At 49.6% G+C, this 14,032-nt stretch overlaps 1 protein-coding gene across 7 annotated transcripts in view; it reads right to left on the bottom strand.

Moving 5' to 3' along the window:
* The window catches only part of MGLL (monoglyceride lipase), a 134,083-nt gene extending 121,154 nt beyond the window's left edge, over nt 1–12,929 (bottom strand). The window contains exons 1-2 of one of the 7 annotated variants that reach the window (XM_009238420.4): nt 12,753–12,929; nt 11,364–11,508 (exon numbers count right to left, since the gene is read on the bottom strand). In XM_009238420.4, coding sequence (XP_009236695.1) covers nt 11,364–11,488 — 125 coding nt within the window. In that variant the 5' untranslated portion in view covers nt 11,489–11,508; nt 12,753–12,929. Of the gene's footprint in view, nt 1–11,363; nt 11,509–11,978; nt 12,683–12,752 lie in introns of those variants that run through there. The other 6 variants (XM_002813165.5, XM_054551292.2, XM_054551293.2 and 3 more) reach the window with 6 other exon arrangements.
* Between the last annotated feature and the right edge of the window lie 1,103 nt (nt 12,930–14,032).

The raw sequence follows: 14,032 nt of genomic DNA, 5'->3' as shown, positions 1-14,032 counted from the left end.
CATTCTGCCATGCACTTCGGACTCCAGTTTCCAAATAATCCTTGTTATTTTCAGAGCACGCTGTATCCTCTCTCACTTCCATGCCTGTGAGAGTGTGATTCCCTTCGGCCCAGAATGACCCTTTCTACCTTCAAGATCCAGCTGAAAGTCACCAAACGTCTCTCTGAAATCCCAACACAGAATCCACAGCCTTCACAAAACAACACCCATGGTGTATGGCACTGCCTCCCTGACAAATGCATGGAGATGCCTTCAAAGGCAGGAGCAGGGCAACTTCATTTCTTTATCTCCAAACTGGAATGAGACCTGGCATACACGAGGTGTTCAGCAAGAGCTAGTGCCATGGAGAGGTCAGAAGTGAAAGGGGCCACGTCTCCATGCTGTTTGTGGACCCTCCTTTGCTGTCCAGCACAGTACTGAGTTTACATTTGGAGCTCAATTAATACCTGTTGAACCATTCCCCCACCCAATCAAAAAAGGAAGCAAACCCTCCAGATTCTGACATCCACAGCAACTTCTGTGCTAAAATGGAAAACACCTGCCATACTGTAACTCCCACTCGTAGATGCGTTTCACACAGAGTTTTACAGCAAAGCTAACCAAACTGGTGAAAGTACAGCCATCCAGTATCTCGAGGGGTAACCTGCAGGGAATATTCTTCTTCTAGGTGTCACTAACTCCTTCAGTGATACTTCTGGATTTAGGTGCTCCTTTCCTGCACAAAATGTTAATGCCTTGAAGCCATACTCAACAGAAATGCTTATATTCTTTTCCTGCAAAACTGTGGCAGTAGAGACTTCAGGAATCATCCTCTCTCAGTCATCCCACTGTAAATATGAGGAAGTTGAATCATCCATGCAACAAACGTGTTTTGATCCCTTATTTTGTTCCAGGTATGAAACTCTACAAGAGGCATGTGTTGGAGAAGATAGAAAAAAGCTAAACATGAATTCTGCCCTGGAGAAGCTCATAGGTTGTTCTACTCTTGCAAGATGCAAACTATCCCAGAGTTATAGCAAAAGAAAAAACTTCTGGGAACCTGCTAGAGAGTCTAGAGATGGTACCTTGTCTAAAGTTACTCAGAGGCAGAGGTAGTAATAAGACTTCAACCCTGGTCCCAACTCTTAATACAAATATATTTTCTCCCATGCAGTAGATTTCAAAAGTGACCACAAAATATTCTCTCCTCCATCCTTGCTCCTTGGACATGCCTTCACATACTGCCTCTGGGCTGGCCTCCTGATGTGCTTTGGCCAGTGGGACATTCACAAACATGATACAGGAGAGACTTCAAAAGCACTTGCATACTGGCATCTGTTCTTATTGCTCTTGAAAAACTGCCACCTTAAGAACAGATCCAGGCCAGTCTGAGAAAGCATGATAAACCACATGGACAAGAACTGAGATGATCCCACCAACAGCCTGCCAACACCAGACGTGGTAAAGCCATCCAAGACTGGCAAGCCTCTAGCTGGCCTGCCAGTGCCTGCTGATCTGCAGCTGACCATTGATACATGCAGGAGCCCAGCTGGGAGCAACAGAAGACCCATCCAGCTGAGCCCAGCACTAATCGCCAACCCACAGAATCATGGGCTGAATAACAGCAATAGATTCCTAACATACCCCAGACTATCCTGCCCACTCTGGATCTAGCACATGGCCCTTGTAGTAACAGTCTCACTCTCTGCAGCATAAACATTTCCACCAACCATGATAACGTAATCAGGACCAAAGGAAAAACATATGCCAAAGACTGGAATACCTTAAGACATGGACCACTGAAAATTGACTGGATGCTCTAAGGAAGGCTTATTTAAGTTGACTTCCAGCTATAATAGCTAAGGGTTGTTTGGTTCTCCTTCCAGTCAAGAGTTATGCCACAAATCCTGTACTGAGCTCCACATAAAAGAAAAGTGTTGAACTACCCTTATTATGTGTTATCTCAAAAAGAATTTCACACCAAAGGCCAGCTTTGTGGCTTTCTTGTTTTGTTTACTTTTAAAAGAAGCACCCAGCAACTGCAGAAGTTTATCAGGGAGCCTGAAATCTCCTTGACATGGAACTGAGTTTCATTTGAAGAAACAAAAGAGTTAAGAAAAAAAAGGTGAGTAACCTGAGCCCTGGGGAAAGCCTGTGGCCTGGTGTGGTGAGGGCAGCAGTCAGGCTGGAATCTGTCAAAAGCATGATTGCTTTCATACTGGGTCCTCTGTGACTGGCGCTTGCCATGAGGGTGGAGGGAAGTAAGGGGTAACAGTGGGCAATCGACAAGCCTGGCACAGGTCCACAGAGTCCCCAGAACGATGGTGCAGGGAGATGAAGCAGACAAAGGAATCAGGAGAGTTCATGCTGACCCCTCAGGGAGCCCACATTTCTCTCTCACCTGCACCAGCCATGTGGGAAAGGTGCTATTAGTCCTCATTTTAAAGATGAGAAAACTGCTGCAGTGATGGGTCAGTAGCATCTCTGGAGGCCCATACCTGGCTGGTGTCGACCAAGTTGTGGTCCTGGCAGTCCTGTCCCAGGACCTCCACTCTTCTGCACGCACCATTGGCTTTTGCTGTTCAGAGAGGCTATGTTTCCCTGAAACACGGGTCTTCAAGATTGACGGAAGAGGAGAAACAGAGGGGAACTTCTAAAATGTCTAAAGGCAGCAATTTCCTAACTAAAGGTTTTTAATCTCTAATCCAGTAGACTGTCAATGACCTGGGAAAACTGACATGCCTTGACAAGGAGACATTAACCAGAGGCTGTATGTGGCCTCCTGTGCAGTTTTTTTGTGTCCTTCCATCTCTTTCCCTTTTCATTCTTTTTTCCCCTGCTTCCTTCCTTTTTGTTTGGGATCCCCTCATAAGAGTCTGCCACTTTCTTCCGAATCTTGTTCTCCCAGAGGCCTCCTGGGCTCCTGTTCCTCCCACAGTTTCCCCCCTCCTCCCACCTATCTCCTGGCTGCTCTAAGTAGGTCTCTGGCCATCCCTTCTGAGGTACATCTGCACTTATTAGCAGCCTCGGCGGGCATCACTTAGGTGCCCACATACTTCTAACCACTGTCAACAGACCCAGAAAAATGGAGGCTGGCCAAATGGCTTCCCATGGGAGGCGGGGCTGGTACCTCTCCAAGCCCTGCTCCAAACCGGACATTTGCTCGGGACGACTAACTTGTAGTTTAAATTGATCAGAAGAAGGCATAGGGGAAACTTCTGGAGGAAAAGCCGGAAGCAGAAGCAATGTGTGATCAGGAGGCTGCCCTGCAGTCCTGACCCAGCCCTGTGGCAGCCTGAGAAACTCCTTTCACCCCCTGGGCCTCAGTCTTTCCATCTGTGAAATGACGAGTGGGCGCAGAACTCTGGGGTCATTGACCCCCATTTTGAGAGTCTGGTGGAGGCTATGATCCATCTTCCTTTCCTAGAAAAGTGTACATACCCCTTTGATGTCAAAAGCCCCAGACTCTGACCCCCAAAAACTATCCATGAACCTCCTGTAAGTCCCCAAGGTCAGGGACAGCTGCTGATCTCTAAAGATACCTTAGTGCTCAGTCTGTTGTTTTCCCACTCTTCTTTCTCTCCTCTATCCTTCCTCCTCCTTATTTTTCCCCTTCCCCTCTTCTCTTCTTCCTTTCTTCTCTCCTTCCTTCCTTCCTTCCTTCTTTCCTTCCTTCCTTTCCTCCCTGCCTACCTCCCTCTCTCCCTTCCTCTCTTCAGAATGTTGCTAGAGCTATGACTCCCTGAGAAACATGTTGTTTGAATCTTTTGGAGGGAAGGTGAGGCATACCTTCTCATCACCATACACAAGAGGCTTTGTGGAACATCAAGCATGGGAATAAATGGTCAGCATTAGCCCGGGAGAGAGGCATGTTAGCAGACGGACACAAAGGTCAACTTGGGGCAGCTGCAAGTGTAGTAACACACAACACACAGCTCTTCTTATAGCCCTCAAACACACAGAGAACAATGTCACCCCGTTTCACTCGCTGACCACCACAGCATCCCCACCCCCATCCCCTAATGAACAAGGCTGTGTGAAATGAAAAGAACCTCCTACCAACAAGAACCTTGGATGACCCTGCAATATGGGACAAGGGTCATCTTGTCATCTCAGCTGTAAAAATTTGCACCAGTAAAGACCATTTCCTTCGTGTATACAATGACCAATAGTTTGGTTTGCATTCATGGACAAAGTGCATCTGGGATTAAGATCTAAACCTAAAAGGTGCCAATAAATAGACAATGGTGGACAAAGGTTGCTATTCAGGGAGCAGCTTATTCTGCTATTTTTTTCTTTGACTCTACTGCAAAATAAAGCCAGATTTGTATCAGCAGAACATTCTTACAGCAACTGGAAGAAATTATCCCTTAAAGAAGCTGTTGGAAAACTCAACTGCAAGAATAGCAGCCGGCCTTGCCTCTTGCCATCAAAAGATCTTTGCTATTTGAAGAGTATTTTTAAAAAGCCCAGAAGAAATGCCCTGTTTAAAAATAAAACAATTTGCTATGCTATCACAAAGGCAGAAGCATCAGAAGGAGAAATAACAGCTTCATACAAGAAAAAGAAACTTCTGGAAATTCTTAAAATGGACAAAATAACATACAGGTGCTATTAAAATGCAATAATCTGACTAAAAATAATGTCATTGCTAGAAGATGCATGGTAGGTCCCATTTTCTCAGAGTTTAAGAGTAAATTTTATGGAACAACAGACATAAGTCAAAGGTGCTTCACTTTTTTTTCCTCCTTGTGGGGAGAAGGTGTAAGCTGATTCCTTCCTTACCTTCAGCAGAGTCACTCGTGATTCATATTGATTGATATTGTATTGATGACGTCTGAAATGTAATCAGTTTGTTGGCCACTGTTCCTTCTCCTCACTCCCCTCCTGGCTTATCCCAGGGCTGTGTCAACAAATGACCCGCAGCCTGCGATGATCCCATGCGTCCTCCTTGCCACACAGCAGCCCCACCGTGTTCCAAGCAGAGAATACATTAAAGGTGTGTGCTGTCAAGGAGAATCCCATGTTCCCACACACTCAATAACACCAGCTCCTTCTGCCATCACTCCAGAGACACCTGGGAGTTACCCTCCTTCTCCCTCTGCTGCCCATGCATCCTCAGGCACAGTCCATGTTCATCTCTCCATCTCCCGCTACCACGCAGTGCTATGTCTTTGCCATGACTCGGCCTTCTTCGCCTTGCGCCTAGATTACTACGAACCACTTCATCTGGCTGGTTATTTGAGATACAAAGCTGGGGCCCCTACACCCACCCTTTGGCTCATGCTTTTGTGTTTGGGTCCTCTCCCCCACGTGCCCTTTCCGAGGGTGGAACACCATCCAGGACACACGACAGAAGGGCAAGTAGGAGCTGCGACCCAGCCCACGCTCTGCTCACCAACTCATGGGGCAGCCTCTGCCCAGTGGGCACCTCTGTCTGATTTGCACAAAAGCTCTGTGTGGCATAGCAGCAGCCCTGCCTCTAGGTCCTGGCTGCATCATATTATAATTATCCGTGTGTTGGTCCATCCCCACCCCTTCATCAGATGCATGATCTTTGCCACCCTTTCCCCACCCTGGCGCCCAAGGACCATGTAGACGTCAATAAGGAAGTATTTGCTGAATGAATCGCTGCTTTGGATGCTGGGAGACGAGAGCAAGGAGCCGTATGGGAGAGCAACAGAGCTGCATGCAAGGGGCGCTGAGCAGAAGCCAGGCCGTCCTCACCCCTGCAGAGACTGACAGAGTGAGGTTCAAAATGGCCACTTGAAGGGACAATAAGCTGTGTGATTTAGCTGACCCCAGGGAGCATCTGCACTAAACCAGCTGGTTGGTGGTGCGGGAACACCTGGTCGCAGGTGGCCTGAGTTCAGAAGGGCTACAGGGTTCAGCAGCTGCAGCCTGGGGAGATGGAAATTCACACTCCCTTCTACACTCAAAGATGAAAACAGGACCTGCAGAAGGTTTCCTGGAACACTGAATGAACACCCAAAGCAGGGGGTGGGGGAAAGAAAGCACTAAACAGCCGGCTGACAACCTGATTAGAAAACCTAAGGGCGGGGAAGGAAAAGCCAGTCCCACCTTTGAGGACAAAGTCTCAGGAAGGCCGTGGGGATGGAATTATGTCCAAGCAGATGGTGAAAATTCTTCACCTCCGGATGGGTCCAGATGGCTAGGAGGGGCCCTTATTTCCCAGAGCCACAGGTGCCACACCCGTGTCTGGCTGGGGGCTGATGTGAGGAGGATATTACAAGGACGCAAGAAGGGGGGATGTTCTGTATTACTTAAATCTACCCAGGCCTCAGTGCATGGCCTCTCCTCCAGGTAAACTGGCATAGGTGGGGGAAGTACCCGAGGATGGCACTGCCCATTGCTGTAGACACACAGAGGGAGTGAAGGCTTCATGGAGAAAGGGATCAACATGGGCCTAGAACGGAAGGGCTGTGATGGGGACCATCACTGAGCCCCACTCCCAGGAGCAAGGGAAGGAACTGCAGGAGGGAGGAGCCCCGTCTTATTGGTTCTAGATCCATTGAAAGCGGCCACAGTTCTGAGGACTTGGGCAGGTTCCAGAAACAATGCCAAATCTCCCTTGCTAGTCCATCCACTGCCTGTGTTCCCCTTGCAGCACCTAGCTCCACGTCACCGACAGGAAAATCCTGAAAACCATGCAGGCTGCACCCTGGCCCCGAGGCAGCTCAGACCGGTGGAGCTGGCCAGGTGTGAGAGGAGGGAGCCATGGTGAGGGGGTGGCTACAAAGTTCCTGGAGGGAAAAGCCACGTGACCGAGGTCTGAGGCAAGAAAGGACTAGAAGGCAAGGCCAGTAAGGTTCGGAGAAAGGGCTTATATTCCAGAAGGTCTCTATAAATGCAGGGGAATTTGGAACAAAATGCTAAACAGAGATTTAAAGGAGGAGGCACTTACTGGAGGTGTGAGGGCAGGGCTCTGGAGGAAGTGGGGAGGGCTGGCCTCCCAGGGGTGTGTCTTGGGACATCAGCGAGGGAGGGACAATCACACTTTAAGCCAGTTCCTTCAATACACCAGTTGTTATCATCGTAACAGAAGCTACAGAAAAGAAAGTGGGCCAGCTCTCCAGAGTTGAGGGGCTGCCGGGAAGGCCAAGTGGCACGAGCTGGTGGATGGACTAGCGCTGAGGAAAGATGAGAGTGAGATGTGTCCACTCGGTAACCCTCTACTCAGCACCTCCTTCATGCCGGGCCTTGCAAGTGAACAGCAAATATGGTCTGCTCCATGCCTTGAACTCACTGCCTGGCAGGGGTCAGAGTTGTACAATCATATAATTACAGCCTGCTCTCCAGCCTTCCTGGTCATCCAGTGTCAAATGAGGATATTTTTGGAGTCTAAGTCATCAAATTGCACAGTGTTTTCAGACCGCACCCCTTCCCTCACCTGAGCTCATGGGTAAGGAATTCTCACAGTTAACTTCCAGCTGTCCTTTCCATGGACTGAGAGCCACTTGGTGGGCTGAATATAAAGGTGCTAAATATTTCTCAAAGGGGCACAAGAGAAACTGTGACTTCCTAGCTCAAGAGCCCACAAAGCAGCTTGTCCCCATCCATGGACCAGTCTCCATCACCCTGCTGATAGCATCAGTGGACATTTGCTCATGATCCCGTATCCCCTTTTTTCTTTTTTTTTTTTTTTTTTTGAGATGGAGTCTTGCTCTGTCACCCAGGCTGGAGTGCAGTGGCGTGATCTCCGCTCACTGCAACCTCAGTCTCCTGGGTTCAAGCAATTCTCCTGCCTCAGCCTCCCGAGTAGCCAGGGCTACAGGCGTCTGCCACCACACCCGGGTAATTTTTTGTATTTTTAGTAGAGAGGGAGTTTCACCACTTTTGGCCAGGCTGGTCTCGAACTCCTGGCCTCAGGTGATCCACCCACCTCAGTCTCCCGATGTGTTGGGATTATAGGCATGAGCCACTGCACCTGGCCAATATTTTTAAAGTCCAGCATGCTGAATTGGATAAGGCAGCCAGTCAGCCAAGGGCATAAATTCTATTTTTTGTTATTGTTGTTGTTGTTGTTGTTTTCAGGATGGATACCTATCTCTAATCTATTTTTTTTAAGAGACAGAATTTCAACGTGTTGCCCAGGCTGGTCTCAAACTCCTGGTCTCAAGGAATTTCCTGCCTCTGTCTCCTGAGTTTCTGGGGCTACAGATGTGTACCACTGAACCCAGCTCATTTCCCACCTTTAATATATTATGAGCAAACGATTAGGGAGAATTAATTATTCTCTTCCTCTTTACCCTAGGAAATGATGTTTACCCTAACCCAAAATGTAAGAATTTATCAGGAAAACACTACCTATAAAGACAAAATATGTCCTGCTTGGTGGTGTAAGGAGAACAATTGGACTTGGTCCACGTCAGAAGATTGTGGACCAAATCCCACTACTGCCAGTAGGGTCATTTGGAGAAAGATACTTTGTAACATTGGACCTCTGTTTCGTCATCTGTAAAATGGGAATAGTAAGAATAATAACACTTGTCTCACAGATTGATGTGAAGGTAAAATGAGATCATGTGTGCACAGAATCTAGTCCAGACCCTAGAACATACTTGGCACTCAACTAATATGAGATAATTCTGCCATGCCTTAAGTATAAGATTTGTTATTACCGTAAATACTACAGCATGAATTAGCCTTGGCACTGCCAAATGGAGGTTTAAGCTCTGATTCCTGATGATGAAATACGGAGACTCTGGCCTGCTACGTTAAAAACAGCACTGACGGTAAAGGCTAACCCAAGACATGCTTTCTCTTTCTCAGGGTCCAGTCCGAGGAGGCTGGTGTTTATACGACAGAATTTGCTTCCATAAAGTGGGTTAAGCCAGGTTCCCAGTGTGGCGGCTGACACCTATGGCTTAGTGTTGCTCCCAGCCACCTGCAGAGCCAGTCTTGGAACCCAGCAGGTCGTCTGAGGGTAATATGTCCCTGTAGGTCCTCATGGCAGGCTCCAGGAGCTGGAGGTAACTGGTTGGCCAGAAAATCCACCCAAACCAGTACTGACAAACCGAGGCTGGCACAGATCCTTCTGCATAATAAGATATCCACAGGCCCCCGGGGTGGCTTCTGAGGTCCCGAGGGCCTCTATGAGAAAGATAGCAGAGGCAGGGCTGGAGATGAGGTGCTCTTAACCCAGGTTTTGCCCACAGTTGGTAGAGTAGTGGGGGAGGGTTCAGTCTCCTCTTTTTTTGCCCCTTGCTTTTCCTCCCTTCTTTCTTCCTAACCGGGAGGAGGCAGGATTGCACAAAGCAAGGCCCTGGTTTTGCTGAAGAGGGGTAAAGAGACTGGGGGGAAAGATTGAAGCCCTGGTGACTTGAGGTCCCCTCCCTCTTCCTAAAAGCAGAGTGAATGGTTCTGTGCAGGCAATAATAATAATACTTATTATAATGATGCTGCGGGGGGTCTCCCAGATCATGCAAGAGGGCAGGCATGCTGAGCAGCTGGTCTCGGTTATGAAGATACAGAGGTGTTTCATGCTGGCTGGCACAAACCTCTGCCCTGAGCCCCCACCCTAGGACCCCCAAGACTGCCCCAAGATCCAGCAAGCACAGGGTTAACATGAGTCATGGCAAGGGGCCTCCAGGACCTCTGCATCATCTCCAGGGGCTGGAGGCAGGGCAGGGCAGGTAGGTAGGACCTTGGCCAGCCCCTTCCTCTTTGGTAAACTGAGGATAACACTATGGAAAGTGTTCATACATGCTCATGGTTCTGTTGCTCTTTCTATTTCAGTGCTCCTGCCCTCAATAATTTTTTCCCTTAACCTTTTCTAGACCCATAGGTTTCTTCCAAATTCTGGGGCCGAACTGCCTCAACCATCCACCCCTGTTCTTAAGCCCATCAGCACCCACCACAAGGCGGACGCTGACATCCAAGAGGCAGCTCAGTTTAAATTAAGAAGTTGAGTTATCATCTCTAACTAGAGCAAAAGCAACGGAGCAGAGAGGGCTCCCCGCAATGCAACTTCAGCACAAAGATTGTGAAAACCACATGCAGGCGAAGGGAGGGCAGGGCAGCCAACTTGACCATTTCTAACCCACTCACCCACCACCCTCCCCCTGTGCCAGGACTGCAGAACCTCTTTATTTTTGTTGACTTCGAACTAGGACAACCTCACTACTTAACCAACAAAGCCCCCCAAGTCTGAGACTCAGACATTAAAAACTTCTATTTTCAATTATTTGTCCTCTTTCTGTATATTGATCAAATTACCACAAACCACTAATCTGTTAGAAATTAATCCAAGATTGAGCAAGTCTATAGCCAGTTAAGTCAGAGTGGAGAATTAATGATTAATTAGCATCATAATGCTCGACAACTCCCCACTTCCTCTAAGCATATGCACGTACAGACACATTCTTTAAGAAATGTATTACCAGAACTGGTAGGAACTCTTCTCAGCACGTTACCCACTTGAAAACACTAGAGAGAAACCATAGCCAGTCTGTGTAGCTGCCCTGAAGCTATGACTCTACGCCGGGTTTTAAAAGTCCTTATCTCTGTGTTTTTAACGTGCAGCTCCCTGGATCATAGATACCTTGATGAAGACAGAGAAGAAATTCTACACCTGTGTGAGGGTTGGGTGATTACTGGAGCACAAAGAGAGACATAATCCAACCACACAATGATCCCTAGGAGACAAGAGGCCTACGAAACAGGTAAAATGTCCCTGGAACAGGAAATGTTCTTGTCACCAGGCCAATTGGTTACCACAAATAAATTCTTTTTCCAAATAACACAAACAAGCAGGGCTTTCCTGCTTCATCCAAGAGGAGGGAGCAGCAGCAGGAGACCAGCTGTCTTGTGTATAGTCCCAATGCCTGCTTCTAATAGCAAGACAAATCGTTGATGGAAAATGTACAAAGTAGTTGAGCTGGCAAGGAATCAGAAGGAAATACCCAGGCCCCTTTCTTCCTGGTGACACATGTATGCCATCTTCAGAAGCTCAGAAACAAGCAGGAAAAGAGAGCAAAGGTGAAGATATATGTATTACTTCGGGTTTTTCATCTATCTAGGGGATTTTCTTTAATTGTCAGGTTTGATTTTAAATGAATGCCTGTACAACAGGAAATCAACTCCAGTACAGAAAATAAAGTCGTGGAATTTTTGAAAATTGCCATACGGTAGGATCCATATCTGAGTTGTTATAATGAAAAAAGAATTCCTGCTTCTTAATTTGAAAATTATGAAGTATACATTTTAGCTTTGTTAACATTGCTCAGCCTAACATTAAAACGGCAGGGGAAGTAGGTCATAGAGAAAGCGGCCCCGCCCCAGATGGCACATGATAACGACCAGAGGAGAAGCAGGGGCCATGCTTCCCTGTTACCTGGGGTGACTCTCTGGGGAAGACTTACTTGGGTGTGCCTGTGGGTTTCCAGTACCTGCAGAAGAGGTACTGTCCATCTGCATTGACCAGGTGAGGGAGGTCCTGGTAGGGAATGCTCTGTGGGGTCCGCCTGGGGGAACTTTCCTCTGGCATTCTGGAAGGGTCTTCAGGTCCTAGAAGGAAAAGTGACACATTCCAAAGTCAGAAATATCTCAAGAACATGTATGGATAGGAGAGAAAAGCCTAGTTCAGAGTCAGTAACATTTTTTTAAAAGCAGTTTTAAAAACCCCTCCGTTTCAAAGGTTTAAAACATACATACATTTCTTGCAAACCTCTCCAAGACTGAAAAATCCCATTTGTTCTTAAGAAAATGCTCACTTTATTTTTTAAGTGCCTCATTACAGCTTTTCCCCCTTCCCATCTGTGTTTATTTTAAATCATTTCAGGAAACTTCATCTTAAAGACTATTTTAGCTGTAATCAAGTGGAAATTATAGTCAGCTCTATGGGTACAAAGACCCAGCTGCAAGAAGACCCATCTATCTTAAAATCTCCAAGGAACAGTTTCAAGTGGGCACAATAATGAGGTGGATGATACTCAGATTATTCCTCCCATCTGAAATTCCAAGGATACATGACAAACCTGTTTCCATTATGTGCTGGCGTTTGCATTCCACAACCACGACAGCCTGGAGAATCAGAACCAGGCAAATCGGGCTGTTCCCTCATCTGGGCGACCCCAAGGCAGCAGGAAGGCAGCTCCGAGCCCTCTTCCCGCACCCAGACCCTGCCTTTCCGGCTGGGGCGCTCAGCCGGGAGCCTGCTTCCAGCTCCCACCGGCAGGCTCTCCGGGGCTCCCCTCCCTCCCCCAGGGCGGGGAGCGGCGCTGCGATTCTCCACTACTAGTTCATGTCATCACTTTTCCTAAACAAATCGCTGGAGGGGCTCGGAGAAGGGAGGGGCCCGGGAAACTGGGAAACTAGCTCCGCGCACCCCGAGGCACCTCGCAGACGCACAAATGCGGGTGCCCAAGGCAAAGTCGCCCCCAACGCTTCTCACAAACTTTGCTTCCTGCGCGTCTCCGACAGCACAGGACACGTAGCCCCGAAGCTGTCATCGGAAATGCCGCTGGGAAAACCGGGTGGGCTTCGCCGGGTGTCTGCACCGGGGAAGGTGGGGACTAGAAAGATGGAGTTGATGGGGACAAGTTGGTTTGGGGGCTGGTGCGAAGGAGCAGGGAGGGCGCGCGCGCACACACACGCGCGCACACTCGGACACGCGCGCACACACACCGTGCACACACACACGCACACATGGGTAGCGGGAGCCCACGCCGGGCGTGTCCGGGACCCCAGTGCTGCTCCCCACCCCTGACGGCGGCACTGGCGGGCTGGGGCGGGGGCCGGGAGGCAGTTACCGGGGCCACGAGCGCCGCTGTCGCGTTTCCCGAGCGCAGCGGATCCTCGTCTGCGGCGGGCCAGGGCCGGGACGAGCTGCGCGCGACCGGCTTCGCGGCGACAGGGTGCGGCGTCTGCGCCGCCACTTTATCCCCGGGCCGGCTCGGCGACGGGGGCGGCCCGAGGTGGGTGGGGACGCGCGGGACCCGGCGGGCGGCAGGCGGCGCGGGGAGGCGGCGCCCGGGGCCCACGTGTGCCCGGCCCGCGGGGAGGAGCGGGGGCGCCGCCCGCCGACCCAGCCACGCACTCCTCTCCTCCCCGCCTCGTGGACAGCCGCGCCCCGGGGTGGCCGCCCGAGGACTGTCAGGGAGGCCTGAACTGAGCTGGGTTCATCGCAGCCTCAGCGCGGGAGGACACACCACACCCACGGGCACACGCGCGCACATAGACCCACAGGCACCACACGTACACAGACAACTCGCGCAGGGCCGCACACTCACCACACGTGTACACATGTGCACTCCCAAAGTCACTATACTGCACGCAGGGACATACAGACACACATTCCAGAGATACCACATGAATACAGACACACACAGACCACATATGCATGCACACACACAAGCAGAGACATAGGCACAGACAACCCACAGAGACACAGATGTGCACGGATATATGCAGACTATACACCTGGCCCACACATAGACACAGACACACTCACATCATACACAGTCGCACACAGACACACTCACACTTCATGCGGTCAGACACATACAATGCTGGAAGGGGAATTAGCCGGTCTTGGTGGCATGCGCCTGTAGTCCCAGCTACTCAGGAGAATCGCTTGAACCAGGGAGGCAGAGGTTGCAGTGAGCCAAGACCACGCCATTGCACTCCAGCCTGGGTGACAGAGTGAGACTCCATCTAAGGGAAAAAAAAATGCTGGAGGGGGTCCACGTGACTCTAGGGGTAGTGTAAAAGCAGATGGTGCATGCCTACAAATGCCTTGTCCCTTCCTGGCAATCCCCAACAACTCTCCCTTTCCCAGCGGCTGTGACCTCCAAATAAAACCTCTGGTGCATCTACACAGGCCAGGGCACAGTCTGAGCTCTGTCCAGTATAACTAGCAACGTGGCTGTGGAGGGTAAGGCCACTGGACTGAGACTCCACACAACCTGGGTTGAACATTAGCTCCTCTGCTTGCTCTTTGAGCCTCAGTCTACCTACCTTCAACCTGTGAGTGATATACCTATGCCCCAGTGGAGTGTCCCTGACTCACACTGACCTCAAGAGGCCTTCC

Source organism: Pongo abelii, chromosome 2 (assembly GCF_028885655.2).
Source record: "Pongo abelii isolate AG06213 chromosome 2, NHGRI_mPonAbe1-v2.0_pri, whole genome shotgun sequence".
NCBI lineage: Eukaryota > Metazoa > Chordata > Mammalia > Primates > Hominidae > Pongo > Pongo abelii.
Note: the sequence above shows the minus strand (reverse complement) of the source record. Positions and strands in the feature narration are given on the sequence as shown.